Source organism: Corylus avellana, chromosome ca11, assembly GCF_901000735.1.
Source record: "Corylus avellana chromosome ca11, CavTom2PMs-1.0".
Lineage (NCBI taxonomy): Eukaryota > Viridiplantae > Streptophyta > Magnoliopsida > Fagales > Betulaceae > Corylus > Corylus avellana.
In genome coordinates, this window is record NC_081551.1 from 5,755,288 (window position 1) to 5,774,909 (window position 19,622).

A 19,622-nucleotide genomic window follows, 5' to 3' on the forward strand; every position below is an offset into this window, starting at 1 on the left:
GACTCATGCAGACCCTCCTCCTGTGTATCCGAAAGCTGGTCTTGCTTATTCTTCCCTATAGAAACCTCCTTCAACCACCTTGGGACCCTGGCAATTGGCTCAGTGAAAGTATCGAAGCAGTCCTCTGTCCTCTGCAGCGATGACCCCATAACTTCCGCGTAGCTCCTCCTTCTCCCCCCTACCTCATTTTTCATAATGACTTCCCTAACCTCCCTAGACTCACACAAGGAAAGCTTGGCGAAGTGCACCTCCGTAATGAGACGTTTCCATCCTTGACCATGACGACCTTCTGGTATAAAGACCGAGCCACTCCTATGCCTCCCATCAAATTCTTCAATTGTCAGGAACCTCCCATGTCTGTTAGCACATTTCTGTGCAATTATCCGTGGATACCTCGCTCTAGATTGGTCCCAAAAAACCTCTGAAGAATCCACTGCCACCAGGTCCTCAATAATTCGTGCCAACCACACCACCTCATCCTCGTGCAAGAAGATGGTTTTTTGTTTCCTATTGCCTCTTTCGAATATTCTCACCCCTGAAACCCCACTCTTAATCAGAAATTCGAAAGTTTTGGACTCCACAATCCACTTTCTCGAAGTAGCCATACCGCTCCCTAGATCACCAGCAAAAAACTAGACCCCCAACCAGTAACCACGCGCCACCTACGTGCCTATTCTCAGGCGAGGTTGGAAGAGAGAGAAGAGAGAGAAGAGAGAGACACATACACAGACATATAAGTACTAAGCTTATTTTGCTTTAATATTATGTGTTTGCATGTGTTATTCAATGCCGAGGCCAGAATCCTATTTGTTTAGGTTTATTTGATTTTATACTTTGAGGTGAGAATTACTAGACATATACTCTCTCTTTCTCTCTCTAAATTGTTTAAAGTTTTCAGCTCCTTAGTCTTTCTCTTTCTTTATCCTAAGCATAGCTACAAGTGTATGAATGTATTTTATCTTAAGTTGTTTTTATTTTTTATTATTTTATTATTTTTTTTATTTTTTATATCGCAACCCAAGTACGCAAGAAATATACAAGAGAGACACCTAACTAGAAGTAGAAAAAATATCTAAAAGAACATGGTAGCTCGAAATATTAAAATCTAAGGCAGCAACCCAATGAAAGAGACTCTCAAGGAATAAAGCCTTTAAATCCAATAATGTCCTCTCATGGTCTTCAAAGCTCCGATTGTTTCTCTTCCTCCAAAGACACCACATAAGGCAGGGTGGTATCATCTTCCAAACAACATCAATCTGAAACTTACCAGCTAGCGCTCTCTAACAAGCAAAGAGATCTACCACCGGACTAGGCGTAACCCAAGCCAGCCCTAGACTGCTGAAGCTTCATGGGGCACCAGCAATCTCATGGTGAAGTAGAAGATGATTTACATCGACTCTCCATTCTTTTTACACATGCAACACCACTCAACAACAATGACATGTTGCTTCCTTAGATTGCCCATGGTAAAGATCTTTTCTAACTGTCGATTAGTGAAGAAAGCCACTTTCAAGGGAACCTTATTATGCCAAATACTCCTTCAAGGGAATGAGTACTATCATTGGGAACAAGAACATTGTAGTATCATTGAGAGTTCCTTCAAACATCAAACAATCCTCTTCTGGAAGGAACCCAACAAAGTTTGTCTTTACTACCCTGTCTCACTCTAATGGAAACAACAAAGTGAAGAACGTGGTAAAGAGATCCACTTCCTAATTGCAAGTTGCTTTGAGAAAGTTAGTATTTCAATGATGAGAGGCACTAGAAAGCTTCAAATGGTCTGCCATTGCTTCTTCCTTAAAACGAGCAATGCTAAACTAGTTTGGAAAAGCTATCTCAAGGGCTTGATCCCCACACCATACATCATGCCAGAATTGAATTTTGGAGTCAACACCTACTTCAAATCGAGTATGGCTAGAAAGCTCTCCCCAACCCCTTATGATATTTTTTCAAAGCCTTACCCCATACGACCCATGGATCTCATTTGAACACCACCTACACCATGCATTGCCATATTTAGAATCTACTACCATCCTGCATAAGGTCTCTCTCTAGTGAACAAATCGTCGAAACCACTTCCCTAGAAGAGCTCGGTTGAACACAAGCAAATTCTGAACCCACCGGCAAGGCATTCAGGTTGCCATCAGCCCAACTGGAGCTAGAACCTACACCTGCAGAATGAGTTTGATTATTGAAGGAATATGTGATTAAGTGAATAGATATGATCAATTATTGACTAACAAAAGAGCAGTGAATGTGATGGCATAGTAAGCCCTACTGGTGTACATGCTGTTTTGCTTCTATTTATTTATTTTTGTAGCATGGTTGATAATTTTGACCTGTTCTCATTTTTGCCAGGCACGGAGAGATCTAAACGATCCTGAAAATGCCATCATTGGTGCTTTTGCTGGTAAGAAGACATTCATACCATGATTTCGTGATGCTTTCATTTAAAATTAATCATTGTCATGATGCTTTGGAGATTAACAACTTTACATTTTACTAGCATTAGGCAGTTATATTGAAGCTTTTCATTTCTACCTATTCTGAGATGGGAAATTCCATTCACTGTTAGTGTATCTCATGAAATTTGGTCTTTCAGATGAGACTTAGTTTTAGATTTGGTCAAACAAATTCTACTATCTCATACCCCAACAACACCCCCAAAGAAAAATGCGGCCCCAACAGTTTTTGGGTACTCCAAAGGCCCTGGATACCTTGTCAGAAAAAAAGCACATTGATATTCCAACCTGCTGATATATGTTTCTGATCTGCATGACACTTAAATGACTGAACATAATTCTTGATTTAGTACTAGAGAAGTCCGAAGAACATACCTTCTACTCGGGGTTAGTTCTATTGCATAGTATCATAAACACTTGATGAGATAGAAAAGACAGCCGTGGTTGAAATGTTTGATCAACATGCATGCACTAGAGAGTGCAAAAATTTACTACTGCAGTCTGGTGTTGGTGCTTTCAAGAAATGGCATCTTTTTGATGACATAGGTATTTCAAGATCCATGAAATTAGGAGCATAGGATTTGTATCCTCCATGAATTGAGTAATGCAATGTCTACCATGAAAGTTTCAAGGAGTGCGTGGTTAGATATCCGATGAAATCAAATGTTCCCTTGGGTTTTGTTTTTTCACACGAAGGCAAAAAGCCGTCTTTCACAATTTGGTTGTGTAAGAAAATTGTTGCCATCAATTGAACATGATATGGTAGATTTGGGTTTTCTTGAAAAGACTTTGTTTCAAAATTTCAACATTAACAGTGGGTAGGCGTCTTATTTTGTAAGGAATTGTGGTACTCAATATCCTATATTTGTAAGGAATTGTTAATGGGGACCTGTTCTTTCTCTTGAATGCTGTGTAGAAGATAATAAAAGTCTACTTTTTGTGTGAGACTGAAATGCTCCTAAGTCATGTATGTCTAGTAAGACTAGATTAGTATCATGTGGCAATGACGAAATAAGAAAATAACCTAGGGTTTGTTTGTTAGTGTATTCGGATAAGTGTTTTCTGTTTTTGGTTTGAAAAAGTGTTTTGATGTGATATAAATGTGAGGTATTTTCTGGTGGGGTCAACATTTGAGGACATATTTTATGTGGGAGATAGCTCAAACAAATGTAAAGTTGACTCTTTACTTCAAAAAAAAAAAGAGAGTCGGATAAGTGTTTTTTGTTTTTGGTTTGAAAAAGTGTTTTGATGTGATATAAAGGTGAGGTATTTTCTGGTGGGGTCAACATTTGAGGACATATTTTATGTGCGAGATAGCCCAAAGAAATGTAAAGTTGACTCTTTACTTTAAAAAAAAAAAAAAAGAGTCGCTAAGTGGCCACTCTGGTGGGATCAACTTAGTCAAAATGAAGAAACACAAAACAGATTCAAGTAGCTAGTACTTCCCCATTTTTCAGTCTGCAAAAATGTGTTGGCATTGGGGCAACTACAACTAAAGGGGAGAAGAGGGAGGATATTATGGGGGTTTCAGGTCACTAATCGGAGTTAGGATCCAGGGAGGATTAATGGGAATCTTCTAGTGATGATGTTGGAAACGGTCCTTTCTAAATTATGTGCGAAGACATTTCTGCTACGGTGAATTTCGCGTGCAGTCCAGGAAGGAAATTTGCCCTAGATGTGGTGGATGTCTCTAATGATTGGATCTATCTTCTGATCACAAGCTTGATTGTGGTTGAGGATTGCATGAATGACCACCAAGGAGTTGCCCTCCCCAATGATCTTATCAAGAACTAAGTCTAGAGATTATGTTTCTACTATGCATCAATTTGTGGATTTGTGTTCTTTTTATCTTTAAAGGGGTGGTCTTTGTATACTTCCTATGTACTAGGGTTGTGCCCCTCTGCGTTTTTTATGAAATACTTATTTATCAAAAAAAAAAAGAAGAACCAAGTCTAGAGATTCTTTGACAGCCATAAGGGTAGCTTCCCCTATTGTTGGGTCATCAAGAGTGGTTTTTGCTAGGGGTGAGAAGGCTGGTGGTTTTTGCTATATATATACATGAAACGACATCGTTTTTGTGTTTAAATATATATAAAATTGTATAAAAATCTAGAAATGATGTTGTATGTAGTAGGATATTATCGTATTACCATAGAAACGACATTGTTTTGGGTTGTTTTTGTTTTTATAATTTTTTTTTTAAAAAAAAGCGGTTAAGGTTTATTAAGGTTATTAACTGCTAACCGGCAGTTAGTGGATTTTACTAACCACCTAGGCGGTTACGGTTAGCGGTTTTAATCAGTAACCACTAACTGTAACTGTCTTTTTACCCATAGTTTTTGCTGTCCAAGCATATAGGGTATTGCCTAGCAAATCTCGACAAATGGCAGCGATCATTGAAAATGAATTCTGGACTGCCACATCAAAGTTTATTTTGAGTGTATTGGCATGTCGTGGGGTCTAGAGCTTTAGCTTTAGGCAAGCTTTGGTATGAGTTCCAAGCTTCCATGTGCTCTCTATGGATATTTTTGGTCGTGGTTGCCAAATTGATGGATTCAAGGGAGGTTGATCTAAATGGCCTAATTCAGACCATGTGCATAGTGATGATGGCAGCAAACTGCATAAAAGTGTGAGATTCATCAGGATTAATATGAAGGCAAGAGGAAGGATTGAGAATGATCCTGATCCAACATGAAATGTAGGTCGTGTTCAAGATAAAATAATTTATTTATTTTGTGAAAGATCATTGTTCTGAAATTTTTTCCCTGATTCAAATTCACCCCTTTCATTTCATGCTTTTTCACACATGGATATCTGTTGCCCTGCTGGTTTGTGTTGTGCTTCCCTCACATTGAAAATCAATTTTTTGGCAGGTGCACTAACTGGGGCTATAACTACTCCCCTTGATGTGATTAAGACAAGGTTGATGGTTCAGGTATGACCAATCTGCTTCCTCTCATTCTTCTTATATGTTTTTTTTTTTTAAAAAAAAAAACTTTATATATATATTTTTATATGGACAAAGTTTTCTTCCAAACTGGGTTGAAGAAATTTTCTTCAACTTAGTCTATAAAAGTGACATGTGTCCATTTTTTTAATAATATGTAAGGTGCACATGAGTTTTTAATAGAATTTATTCCAACTTTGTCCCTGTTATTAAAAAAAATATGTTTTTGACATGTTCGGACGCATGTTACTTTTGTAGATTAGGTTGAAGAAAATTATTCTAACACAGCTTGGAGGAAAACTCTGTTATATTTATATATGCGCATACATTCAATGCATATATATGTTTGACGTATTGCATGCATTCGGTTATTTGCATGTATATTTAATATTAGATATGAAGCTATTATATTATTACTTATAAAAAAAAAAAAAAAAAAAAGGAAGATGTGAAGCTATTATATGGTTTCTTTTGTTCTTTCTAAGGGATCTGCAAATCAGTACAAAGGAATCCTTGATTGTGTTCAAACTATCGTTAGGGAAGAGGGACCTCCTGCTCTATTGAAGGTATGAATTTCCCACAATCTTTTCCAATCGTACGAATTCATGGTTATAAAGGCTATTGCTTTGAGTATGTGATAACCTAACTTGATAAACCAGGATTTGGATGAGAGGAGCCGGTTCCAACAAAAGGAGGGTTAGAATTGTAATTTTATTTTTTGTTGGACAATTCTGCCCTTTTTGTTAGAACCGGCTCCTTTCCAGTTCATTTAAACTAAAGAGAAATGAACTGGAGAAGATCTAAATACGAAAACTATGGCACATTGAAGCTAGAAAATTTCCGCTGCTTATATTGCAGGGCATTGGGCCCAGAGTACTGTGGATAGGGATAGGCGGTTCAATCTTTTTTGGTGTCCTTGAGAGCACGAAGCGGTCCCTTGCTCAGAGGCGTCCTACACTTCCTCAACAGCCGAATACAAAAGATGATTAATTTTTTTAATTAATTTTTTTATACTTTGTAGCCCTCTGTCCCTAGATTTAACTTGGATTGTCTTCAATTTTGTTTATTTTACATTCTTTAGAATGTGAGATGTTGAAAGCATGATAATCATATTTAGTTATACTTGTCATCATTGTTAAGCATAAGCTTAAACTTATAGAAACGGTGAATTTCGTCACTTTAATCATCATTCTAAAATTCTCACTTGATGAGTAAGCCATCATATGTGCTTTTTTTTTTTTTTTTTTTCTCCACTTTATAATGGGAGATAGAATATAGTTAGAATTTAAACTTAATACTAATGTTTTGATACCATTAAGATTTTATATTTCTCTTAAAAGTTTAAGCTTATGAAAAATGTTGAATTAGTTATGGAATAATCCAAAGATCCATTAGTTTCTTATAAAGAACTATATGAGCATTAAAGCATGGGATGAGTATGGCCTATTGCACCTTCCCGGCCTATTCTGAAATTTATCACTTTGTGGGCTATGGCTTGCCCTAACAGTTCTACTACATATTTAGCCTAAAAGAAAATCTGAGAATGTTATGAGAAGCACCATCTATGAGCTACTATGAGCGTTCATTAATTAATTAATTATTATTATTCTTTTTGAAAAAAAGAAATCATATTGAATGCTTAAGTTTTTATTTGATTTTGATTTAGTTTTTGAGCTTTTAATTTTAAAAATAAGGTCTTTAGTTTTTGTCTAGAATTCAAATAGGTTACTTTGTCACCATTTTTTAATTTTTTATTTTAATTCAAAGTAGGGAAAGGGAAAGGGGAATGTCACTATGTTACTTTACTATCAGTCTATCATAGTTAACGGTTTGTCACATCTCTCATTTGGCACGTAAGTGTTCATGTTAGCATCTAATAAGAAAAACTAAATTAAATTTGATTTTTATTTCACCAAGGATATTTCATGGAGGGATCAAAATGAATTATAATAAGTTAATAGAGCTATTTTATTTAATTTTTTTATAATTAAATAAATATTGGAGTGCAATTTCAACTTTTTAATGAAATAAGTTGTAATTTTATTTTTGTTGTAAATGTTTTGTTTGAGCAGTAATAAGAAGCTATTGATGTAATTAGATTAAAAAAAAAAGAAAAAGAAAGAAGCTATTGATGTAATTAGAAAAAAAAAAAAACAAAAAAAAAAGAAAAAAGAAGCTATTGATGTGATAAAAAAATGTTGACTTTTGTGAGAAAAAAAAGAAGAAGAAAGTAATTTTAAAAAGATGCTTATTCCATTTGGGAGAAGTCAAAATAAGGGGAAGGGGAATGTAGAATCATTTTACCAACAGAGCAAATTTAGAAACATGAAACATGGAACATACTGATGGTGCATGACATGACATCGTTAATTAATCGAGTGGTAGATTGATGGAAAGTCTTATTTAAAGCTATAAGATCTAATTGTTCAAATTTAAGAACCTAAGGGATTAAATTGAAATCGTGTAAAACCTAGAGACTAAATTTGATTTTTTCTCATAAAATGAAGAAAACAAATCCCAAAGAAGATCTTAAAAAAAAAAAAAAAAAATTCCCAAAGAAGAAAAGAAAGAGCACGAGAGCTTTACATTGAAAAAGAATATGAACAAATTATACATTTCTCACAAAATTGAAGCACTTGTTTGTCGATAATCATTCAGGATATACAACTGGCCTCAAATTACCAATCAAAAAATGAAAGAAAAAAAGAAAAAGAAAGAAAAGAACAGGGCCAAAAACAATATATGATTTTACAAAGACTTTGCTAGCATTGACTAACTGATCTAACCTACATATTTTCTTCACTGCTCTCTGCTTCTGACTGGTCCAATGAACCTGAAAAAGAATTTAAAACTAATCTCTATAACTATCCCCAATCTTCATATAACCTTCTTCAATTTCCTTTTTTCTTTTTCTTTTTCTTTTTGGATTGTCTTTTCCATACCACCATTCCTCAAATTAAGAATCCTGCCCCTAGTTCACCAAAAGAGATAGCGAGGGACATTAAAGTTGCCGCCATTTTGTTATCACCATCACAAGATGAAAATTGTAATCAAACTTGTTGCCATTGACATTTGATTCACATTAGTGGGAGGTAAGCCCCGCCATGGCCTTTCCTCAGAACAAGCGGCCCCGCATTGTCGGGGACCTTGTCCAATGCCTTCATGCATGCATCAATCACATCGCCAAATCCAGTTGCCACAGTGGCCAACTGCAACCGCAACCTCAAATCCCTAGTTCTCTTCAACAAGCATCTAAAGGATCTCCACAAATATTTAGCCCATTCGGCAGGCAATCCTCCTCCAGTTAGCCAAACTGAGAATTGGGACTGGTCTCCTCTGGCTGCAACCTCTGCCCGATAAAATCTTGCAAGATCACCAAGCATCGAGGACTGTAGAGGAAGCACAGCCACAAATTCGGCTATGAACTCTTCCAATAGTTCTGGTTTGAGCATTTGATTCCAGAGAACCAAAGCCCACTCGCTTGGCTGGTTAAGACCATATGCTTCAGCGACAATTAGGGCCTCTTGAAAACGGGACTGCTCGACTAGGGCTCGTCTGGCATTGGTTTCATTTAGATCAAGCCACTGGAGATCTGGCATTCGAATTTGGAGGGACACAAGGGAAGCCTGAGCACAAGCTTTGCGTGTTTTGTTGCCAGCGTCAATCGAAGAATGAACTTCAGCAGCTTCAATGTAATAGCGCATGGAATCTAACAGATCCTCATTCTGATCCCTGTCATAACGGTGGAGCCACTGCCCAGAAGACTGCTGTGCCCTTGACTCTAAAAGAGCAGCTGTTTCATGCTTCATATCAAAATGATTGTAGACCTGTGAAAAGGAATAAAGGAAATGATGACATATTACTGGAGAACTTTGCTTTATGAAATTTGACAAACAGACACCATTAAGTTTCCTTTTTTATTAACCCATTATTCAAGCTGTCCTAGAGGTTAGAAATATACCACATGTTCAACTTTGGTTTAACATTTTCGAGAAGAAAATCAACCTCGAAAATGTACGCCTACCAACTATCTTAGTCCCTACCACTGCAATCAATTTCACTTTGGTCCTAAATGTACTAATTGTTTCAATTTATTTTGGTTCAATGAAATCCCATCCATCACAAGATTTAGTGTATTTGAATGGAAGTTGAACATGTGTCCTGAAATGTGTCAAAGTTGACTCTCAGAAACTAACATGGCATGGTGGTTAATGGGGATGTGCAGCACATAACATGCATGTGTGCCAAGTCCCCTCCGAAAACATGCACATGGGAAACCCATTTTTCATATTCAGTCTAACCATCATGTCACATCAAGTTCTGACCATCCACTTTGACACAAAAAAAGTCACGTAATCAACTTTTGCTTAAACATGTAAACACCATGATAGATTGATAGAACTGCAGCACTAAAACATATTAGGACCAAATCAGAAAAATTGATCCTGTAAGGACTATGTTGAGGTTGGTTGTAATTATAGACCCTCCCTCCCTCTATCCATCCATCCATCCATCCATCTGGCTGGTAATCTTACTTGATAACCAGGATAGATGCATGTCTGTGCCAAATCCGAGTAGTACTTACCAAAAGCTGCTCCCGTATCTCAATAAACAAGATAATTAAGTGTACAACTTCTTTACAAGCTTTGACAAACAAAATCATTCATAGGGTGTGTAGTGAAATCATGAATGCATATGCATACCATCGCAAGCGCATCAAGGTCATTGGGGTTAAACTGCTTCAATGATGTCAAAACAGCCATTCGAAATCCCCTGACAGCCTCAGCTGTGCCCGTGTTTGTATCTGCAGCAGCTGAATATTTCTGAAGAAGAAGATCCAGTTGACCATTTTCTATAAGAATTCCAAGAATGAAATTGAGGGCATGGAAGTTTCCAACTCCAGTTATCAGGCGAGCCAAACACGAAAAATCACCCTCGGAGACATAAGCTTCAACCCTGGTTGCAGCAAGGGCTACAAGAACATCAACTCCATCAAGGCAAGCTGACAACTTGTAGAAGTGGTGAGACAGGATAAGAAGCTCAACCTGAAAACACGGTTCCCCAAAGGGCAAAAGAGGAAATATAAATAATAAAGTTTTTCCGTATTTTTTTTCCTCCTTTTTAATCCTTTTTAACTTAGTGTTCAATCTTGCTGGTTATAACACTTGTATAGGTGAGTTACACACCCGTTGGGTCTTAAACCCACAACTTCATCCTCCACTCTGTTGTTGCAAGTGGATAAGATGCCATTTTACCTAGAGTTATTACGTTGCTGGTTATAACACTAGTGAGCTTACAGAAATACATCATGAACAGTCAAAGTTATGATGATAATAATGATGCCTGGTGCAGAATCAATAAACCAAAAATGCTTAACAAAGACTGATTACTACATAGGACACGCTAAATGAATTGTTTTCAAGAATATGAAGTTAATATTCATGGTGATGATGATAATAACAGAAACAGCAATAACAGTGATAATGATGATGATAACAACATATAATACTTATCATCATTCTTGTCATAATATTTCCACAAACCTATCTAATTTAGTTTGTTATTAATGTACATAGACTTTAATCATATTTGGCACAAAGGATAATAATATCAATGTGTCATTATAATAATAATACCTCGCAAGCATGCGGTATCTCTTGTCCAGTAATCACCAAACGCATCAATGCATGGCCAATTTCTGGTTCGGAAGGACAGAGCTCTGCCCACTTCAGGAAGTCTGAAAATCTCCACAGCAAGGGGGCAGGCCCTTCCTCCTTTTGAGCATCCATATATCCCCCACGATGTGCAGCCAATAGGCCCTGGAGAATGTATAGATAATGCAATATCAGCAATTCTAAATGTCAACTAACAGCTCCTCTCCTCCAGCCTCAAAAAACTTAGAGAAATTATTTTGTGACCACATTCACCTGGGGAAAATAAAGCTTGGACAGATATTGTTTAAATAAAGTTAAAAAATGGACCTTGGAATATACCAACCAATTTCTCGCCCAGCCAGAGTAGCCAACATAGAGCATACCCAGAAAATTGAGGGATTGACCATAACATCCCATCTAAAATAAAGGCATTGCTGTGATGTAATCTTGTTTAGGGTTTGTGGGCTGGTTTCTGTTGGGATGTTTGGTGTTTGGGGTTTTCTTGCTTTTCTTTGTTTTTTTTTTGGCGTCCCTTTTATATACTTCCTGTAAGCTTAGGGGCGCCTATGTTTTCTATAAAATTTCTTGATTACCTATATATAAAAAAAATAAAAAAATAAATAAAGGCCTAGTAGGCATGTTCTCACTCATTTGTCCACCTAAATTTATGACTTTTACCCACCACTAGAGCAATACCAAGAACCTAGAATATTTCTTTGAGCAGCAACATGCCAATGTAAATGAAATTCACAGAGAAAAGTGTCCAAACCTTCAGAAATGATTCTGCGAGAATCTGGGCAATACTCGTGGCTGGCATAGAATGAGTTTGCACTAGGAGATTTGCCTCCTCAAATGACTCTTGTGCTTTAAGAGAAAGAAGCTGTAGTAATTCAATTGGTTGCTTATCAAATGCCTCTGAAAATAAAAGCCCCAAGACATTCGCAGCTTTCAGAACTGCTATTATTCTCTTACACAGTCCATGTCCACTACCTTCAGTTAAAATGGTTGCCAAACTCTCCAAAACCTATATTTGCATATTTAATACTGGATTAATATGATGATCTTGCAGACATTGAGAAACGAACACAATAGATGACCATTAGGGGAAAAGGGGGAACAAACAACATGTAGCCCATCACCAAGGCAACCTAGCATACACAAAGTATGCACAACAAAATCTCAAAGAAGGAAATGACACAATGAAAACAGGAAACAGACACAAACACAGAAATTTGGACAATAACCTGCAGCGTGTTGACCTTATGCTGGTCAGTAGGAATATTATATGACTTAATAACAGAACGCACTTCCTCATCAAGCATTGATATGGATGCTTCACTACTAGGAGTTGACATAGCAGCAAGCTTTAAAGCAGCATCCACAAGTACAAATTCAGAAGGTACTTGTGCCGGAGACAGCTTATGTTGGAGTTGCTTGGCAGCTGTTATTTGTCCAAACTCCAATAAAGAAAGAACTGCTTTCTCCAGCTCTGCAGGTCCAACCCTTTCCTCCCACCTCGAAAAGGACATTTCCATTTTAATGTTCTCTTCTTGCAACGGCAAATCATTGCCAAATTTAAGAGGACCAAATCCATCGTCAGGATCAATGTTTTTATCCAGCGAGTCTGTTAATGGCCTTCTTAGTGGCATATAGCCTTTGGCCCTCCGTTTTGTCTTTGTACTTCCCCCTGCTGTGGTTGGAAAGCTGGCATCCGATACTTGGTTCTTGTGATGTGTCAGGTTATTTTCCCTTGCATCATTTTTCTCTAGAGTTCTATTCTTCATTGTATTCATATGATTGTCCATTTTAGTTATCATACTCGCAGTCCGGTCAATAATACTGGAGCTAATTTTAACAGAGTCCCAAGTGGAACTGGTTAAATTAAATTCTCCTTCACTCTTCACCTGAGCTTCTGATTCTACAGCCAAGAGCCATACTTTAGTCTCAATTTCCCGCAGATGATGCAATGGATAGACTCTGATAAAATTTATCAGAGGTCAGAAAAGATTATGTAAAATCAAGATTTGAAGCAGCAAGTAAATCTGGATAAATAACATACGGATTGGACATGGTTATCATCCCGCTCAACCATTGTAGAGAAAGCAACAATAATTCATGAAGCTCCCTCGCAGGGAGATCTTTCTCCACAGCTTCTGCATGTTTAAGGAAAAATAATCCAGCCTACAAGCCATATGACAGCAGGATCATGTCAACAAATATGCAAGTCACCAGAAAAACAGCTTTGGTCAAAGACTGGCACTAGCAAAGCTACCTGTAAAGCAGGGAAGGAATATCTAATGAACAGCGTCTGGCAGTGGCCCCATAATGCAATTCTCTCTTCTGGGACATCCCAAAGAAACTCCTTCCATTCGGCTACCATAGATTCAGCCTAAAATTGAAGAGAGATATAGCTGGAGATGATCAAATATGACCACTATATATAAAGGTGCACAAATGTGAGAATGCTAAGATTTTCTCAACAACCTTATATGAAATAATTTATTTTCATAATTCCTTTAATATTACTGTTCTTTGAACAAACACACACCCACAAACAAAAGATACAAACAACACCGGAAAAAAAAAAGATGCAAACATATTTGCTTAAGATAAAAAGCACACAGACAGACATGCATTCTTGTGCCCCAATGTCTAAATTATCAGGAGTTTCCAAATACCACACCCTATGTCCATGTTGTAACACGTCACTTGGTTGCTGTACCTCAGAATACAAATCACAGCACCACAAACATCATACTACAAAATAACAAGATGAAGACAAATTGAGATAGCAGGGGGACTCTTGTAGAATAACAGGTATCATATAGTACTTAAGATGTGAATGGGAAATTACTGAAAACTTTTAAGCTCCTAAATAAGAGATCCTTCCCCAAATCAGGGAAGATAAACAAAATCCAAAAAGTTAAACAAGGCGGAAAGCATGCTTTACAACCCAAGCAGGCAGGAATGTAATTGTAAATAGTACCTGGGTTTCAGTAACATGATGAACAGAAGATTTCCAAGATCCCCCACTGGCCTCCAACTGCTTGGCCCAGTTGCGTGCTTGCTCCCAATGCCCATTCTCTTCTAGTGCTGTTAAAAGTGAAGCATCATCTAAAGTCTCAGTCCCAAGGTGTAGACCATCATCTTTGCGTAATGAAGGCTCTGCTAAATTAATTTTCCAATAAAGTCGTCGATAGTATGTTGCCGCACATCCCCCGTCACCAAAGTCAGTAGAAGCAAGAAGTTGTAGTAAGCATCTTTTCTCATAAGGAGATGGACAAGTTGAAAGCACAGCATCGGCAGCTTTTATGGAGGTGGAGCTAATCCACGAAGTCCCAACCTGCCCTTCTCTTCCTATATTTGCCAGTAGATATGCAGGTTCTTCCTTAATTCGGGAAGAAAAAGAACCCAAATGTGCTGAAGCTTCAGAAAGGCGCATTTGTGAAAATGCCTAGGGAGAAAAAAGGATCAATTCCTATATGAAATGATCCTGCTAAACTCATATTGAATATCAAACGAAAAACTGTCAAAAAATGTATAGTTTAAACAAGTCAATATAGACATTTTGTTCAAAAAGACTCACCTGACACATGCTAATACCACTTTAATGATAAATTAAAAGATTGGTCAATGTGGGGCATTCCACAAAACATATGATAGATAATTGAAGCCCCCCACCCCCTTCCCCCCCGCGGGGGGTCCTGTTCATACCAAAAAACATAGCATTCCTAGTCTTCCCTCAGTAGTAATTCACAGTTAAGTAAATGCTAATATACATTGTGGGTTACTAGCAAAAAGCAACTACAATTTAATATTTTTGCTTACTTAGTTAAAATCTATCTACTTATTGCACTCTAAGGTAAAGTGTAATTTTAGAAGTCACTCTTGAAGGTGGCTTTCAAAATCACCATTTGATCAAAATTTAATAATAATCAATCACAAGGCTAAAGGTGGTTTCAGAAGCCCCATCATTCTTGGAGTAACATAAGAGTGACTTCTAGCATTACTCTTAGGTAAATTCCCCCTATAATAATGCATGTGGAGGTCGATATTTAGTCTCCCATTGGACACTGATCTTAGTAATCCAGACTAAAAAGCGATGACTGGAATAGAACCTATCTCCTGCCTCTAAGAAGTATGATAAGTTGATGATGCACGTGCAACCAAACAGAGGTGCCTTGGGAGGGGTAAGGCACCTGGGCCTGCCGTTGGGAGCTCTGTTTAAGGCAAAATCTATTTGGGATGACATAATTGAAAAGATAGAACGTCGTTTGGTGGGTTGGAAGCAGCTTTATCTGTCAAAAGGTTGTAGGATTACTCTCATTAAAAGCACTCTCTCCAATTTGTCTACCTATTTTCTGTCCCTTTCCCCATCCTAGTTGGTGTTGCTAATCATATCGAGAAAATTCAACGGGATTTCCTATGGGGCGGAGTAGGTGATGAGTTTAAATTTCATTTAGTTAGTTGGTCCAAGATTTGTACTCTAATGTCCTCAGGAGGTTTGGGGGATAAGAACCTAATTCTGTTTAACTGAACTCTCCTGGGTATATGGATTTGGAGTTATGGCATGGAGAGGGAGGCTTTACGGAGATTGGTGGAGGAAGCTAAATATGAGAGCGTGTGGGGAGGGTGGTGCTCCAATGCAGTGTATGGGTCCTATGGGATGGGGGTGTGGCAAAACATTAGGAGGGGATGGGGGGATTTTTCCAAATTTGTGAGATATGAGGTGGGAGATGAGCTTAAGATTCAGTTTTGGCATGATGTATGGTGTGGAGATCGGACCCTGAAGGAAGCTTTCCCAACATTGTATGATATTGCCTATTTGAAGGAGGCCTTAGAGGCAAACCATTTGTTGGTTGCGAATGACACCTATCTGTGAAATATAACCTTTCATCAGATCCATGCATGATTGGGAGATAGAGATGATCACCTCTTTCTTCCATCTCTTATACTTTATCAGGTTAAATAGAGGCGGCGAGGATAAGACCTGTTGGATCCCCTCTAAAAGGCAAACTTTCAAAATCAAATCTTTTTATCATGCGCTTAATCCCTTTACTAGTATTTCTTTCCCTTGGAAGAGCATATTGAAAAATAAGGCACTTATAAGAGTGTCTTTCTTTGTCTAGACAGCAGCTTTAGGGAGAATTTTGATCTAGGATAATGTAAGAAATAGGCACGTAATAGTGATGAACTGGTGTTGCTTGTGCAAGAATAGTGGAGAATCCATTGATTATCTTTTTCTCCATTGTGGAGTTGCAAGAGAATTGTGGGTTTTAGTTCTCCATCTTTTCGGGGTAGGGTGGTTAATGTACAATCAGGTGGTGGAGTTATTCACTAGTTTGAGTGGCTAGTTTGGTATTCACCATAATTTAGAGCCTTGGAGGATGGCTGCGTGATGTGGTGGATTTGGAGAGAACACAAATATTGCTCAAAACTATCTATGGGCGGATGGTTCTATCAATGGCTTTTGCTTTGCTAACTTTGTAGAATTTCTGGATTTGTGTTCCTCATCATTTCCCTAGTGGGTGTTTCTCTTGTATACTCCTTGTATATTTCGGTTGCACCCCTTAGTGCTTTAATATGATTGAATTACTTATTTAAAAAAAAAAAAAAAAGTGCTTCATTTGAGCATGATCCACACTAAATAGCAATGACTGGAATAGAACCTATGCCTCTAAGAAGAATAAGAAGAGGATGCACATGTAACAAAAAAGAGGTGCCTTCGAGGGGTAAGGCACCTGACTTTAATTATCTGTAGCTGCTGGAAAGCAGTAGGTGAAAAATGATTAGGATCATATCTTTTCTACACTTCCAATGAAAGAAGTGCCTCATTTGAGCTAGTACTCCTTTGCTACAGGGCTCATGGAGTAGCATATTTCAAAAAGAGGTGATAAGTTGAAAAAATATCAAAACATTTTGGGACTCTGCTTCTGCTGGGAAGATGATCAACATTGCATCTGACACATTCAAGATCATAATAAAGAGAGAGTAGTTCTATCCAACCAAAAGAACCAATAGATGAATGAAAAAGCTGGGTTTTAAGCTTTCTCACAAACCTGAAGAGCACGGATGAAAGGTAGCAGTGAACATGATGGAAGGAACATTTCAAACGCCCTTAGCAAGGGCAGGAACAAGTGTTGTTCGCATAGCACTGCAACCATCTTGGAAAGAGAAACAGGCCCTTCATCAAAATCACCTGAAACTTTGATATGTTGACCAAGTTGCACTTTTCTTTCCTCTTCAGCAATAATGCCTTGGGCAACAAATATTGTTGCACTCATAGAAGTACTTGAAAGATCTGATGTTGGGGCAGCCACCGGATCAACTGATTTGGCCTCCACAAGCCGCCTGCGTTTTGGATTGCACCGGTTGTAATGAAATGTAAGGGCTCTATCACCTGCTGGCAGAGAATTAATGGCTTCCACGGCTGCTCCAACATGATCTGCAATCTGAGACGCAATATCATTCACCTTAATGGACGATGTTTCCCTGTACAGAACATAGCTGCAATCAGATCTTAACCTTGGAAGTATGCATAGATGATTTGGGAATCTGTGGACTTAAACGCACACATTATGGGGTATAACTTTACTAGGACAAAATCTCAGATACAAAGATGAAATATATTCTAGGAAGCTGAGTAATCTGGAAATATTTGACAGTAACCTTGCAGCAGTAATTTCCAGCCAAACAGTTAAGCAGGATAATGGAGAAACATCAGGAAAGCAAGATGCAATCATGGCCAGAATAGACCAGGACAAGTCCCTTGCTTTCATCAAAAGGGCCTCTCCAGGATTTTTCTGCTTCTCACACTCGGCTAAAATTCTAAAGAGTTCAACTGGGATACATATGTTGTCATCTGAAAAGAAAGTTTCACCCCCTTTGTCTGTAGTATCTGAATATGATGAAGGGCTAGTTTTTTTCCTTGACTGCATGCCTCTCAAAACTGTTAATATATGAATTCTGAGACGTGGATCACCAAACTCCTTTGATGCCTGAAACACATATTTCGTAAGGGGATATAAATGGCACTGTTTTAACTTGAAATATTTGCAATATTTATAAAATGAAAGTAAGTACTTACAACTTGAACAACAGTGTCATAAGGGTATCCTCCAACCTGGGCTTCAGATAAAAATCCAACCTTACATATGAAAACGGAAACATAAGATTCAAAGTTGAAGAAGAGTTAATTCATAATCTAGAAATATTAAAAATAACAATAAAAAATAAAAAGAGACATACCCAGTCATTGTCTCTTGCTAATACAGCAAGGTATTTCGTGCTCAAGGGTAGCTGATGCATCCGACAAAAAACTGTAACTAAATTCCAATGCTGGCTTGCAGCTTTCTGTTGAGATCTTAACTCAATTCCATTACCAATGCCACTTAATAGCCAAGACCCACATGTATTTCCATCAACCATCATTGGCAGACTAGCCTTTTCCAAATGCTGTAGGACAAGCATGAGAGCTCGTGAAGGACGTTTGCTAGTAAATGAATTTGGAATTCCCTTTGGCTTAGTAATGGTAACACCATCCTGGTGCAGATAGTCATCGGCCAGAGCTCGAGCAAGAGACTCCGCTAAATCACTTTCATGAGATACTGCATGGAATGCAGAACCCTTCGGTGAACGTTGTCTAAGATTCTCATTGATTTCCGAGGACTTGTAAAAGGAAGATATCCGTCTCAAGGCAGCAATGTCTATGCCAAGCATGCTGGCAGATAAACCACAAAGCTCCAGGAGAAAAGCACATGACGCCACCAACACAGAATCCTCAAAATGCATAACAGCAAGGGGCATGACCTGAAAAGAGAAGTGAGTTGGGAGTTTTAGGTTCCATCTGAATAAGTCAAACAAAAGTATTCTCATTCATTTCAAGTATAAATGTAAATGACAAGAAAATTAAGACTTACAGATGCAAGAAGAGACTCTTCACTTTGTGTTAAAGGTGCAAGAAATGTTTGCACATCTGATTGAACATTACTTTGTCCTTGTACTGAAGCGCCAACTTGCCCTTCTGATTTCAATTTTTGAACTCTAGCAGCAAGAAGATGGTTGAAAGCTGCCAGTGCACGCCCACGATGCAAGTGATGCTCAAGTCCAAGTCCAGTTTCCTGAAGTCAATAAAACCACTGACATGAGAGGCAGCTACACTGAAAACCATAGAGGTCATTCCAGCAACATACAAATAGCCAGTAAGGAGCTCAAAAGTAACTAAAACCATACTTTAATTTCTACCAGTTCTAGTATGATATTACTTGGGTGTGCCTCCTTGGCATCTTTAATAACTTATCAAAAACTACTACCACTCAGTGGCAGGAAACATGTTCTGACAAAAATGTATCACCTTCTTCCCCCCAGCTTCACTTACACAGGAACCACTTTGTTTTTGGGTTATTGCAGAAAAGGCCCCTGTTTTTTTGTCAAGTCTCCTTCTCATACAACTTTGCAAAATCATTAATGAACCATTCACTACAAATCCAGGAAAACAACAACCTTGAATAGTTTTTTATTTTTTTTAAATTTTTTTTAATAAGTAATGCAAATTCATTA

The 19,622-nt window shown here is 37.9% G+C and overlaps 2 protein-coding genes across 4 annotated transcripts in view; one reads left to right on the forward strand and one right to left on the reverse strand.

Annotated features, from left to right (window-relative positions):
* Nucleotides 1-6,598, forward strand: part of LOC132165692 (S-adenosylmethionine carrier 1, chloroplastic/mitochondrial) — a 30,827-nt gene extending 24,229 nt beyond the window's left edge. For both annotated transcript variants that reach the window (XM_059576352.1, XM_059576353.1), the window contains 4 exons: nt 2,359-2,410; nt 5,336-5,397; nt 5,895-5,975; nt 6,268-6,598. In XM_059576352.1, coding sequence (XP_059432335.1) covers nt 2,359-2,410; nt 5,336-5,397; nt 5,895-5,975; nt 6,268-6,399 — 327 coding nt within the window. In that variant the 3' untranslated portion in view covers nt 6,400-6,598. The remainder of the gene's footprint in view (nt 1-2,358; nt 2,411-5,335; nt 5,398-5,894; nt 5,976-6,267) is intronic.
* Nucleotides 6,599-7,969: 1,371 nt separating this feature from the next.
* LOC132165971 (uncharacterized) overlaps nt 7,970-19,622 on the reverse strand; it is a 42,804-nt gene continuing 31,151 nt past the window's right edge. For both annotated transcript variants that reach the window (XM_059576693.1, XM_059576692.1), the window contains 13 exons: nt 18,983-19,183; nt 18,312-18,872; nt 18,151-18,210; nt 17,733-18,061; nt 17,123-17,555; nt 14,050-14,517; nt 13,336-13,452; nt 13,123-13,244; nt 12,308-13,040; nt 11,833-12,087; nt 11,046-11,228; nt 10,113-10,454; nt 7,970-9,236 (listed from right to left, as the gene is read on the reverse strand). In XM_059576693.1, coding sequence (XP_059432676.1) covers nt 8,487-9,236; nt 10,113-10,454; nt 11,046-11,228; nt 11,833-12,087; nt 12,308-13,040; nt 13,123-13,244; nt 13,336-13,452; nt 14,050-14,517; nt 17,123-17,555; nt 17,733-18,061; nt 18,151-18,210; nt 18,312-18,872; nt 18,983-19,183 — 4,554 coding nt within the window. In that variant the 3' untranslated portion in view covers nt 7,970-8,486. The remainder of the gene's footprint in view (nt 9,237-10,112; nt 10,455-11,045; nt 11,229-11,832; nt 12,088-12,307; nt 13,041-13,122; nt 13,245-13,335; nt 13,453-14,049; nt 14,518-17,122; nt 17,556-17,732; nt 18,062-18,150; nt 18,211-18,311; nt 18,873-18,982; nt 19,184-19,622) is intronic.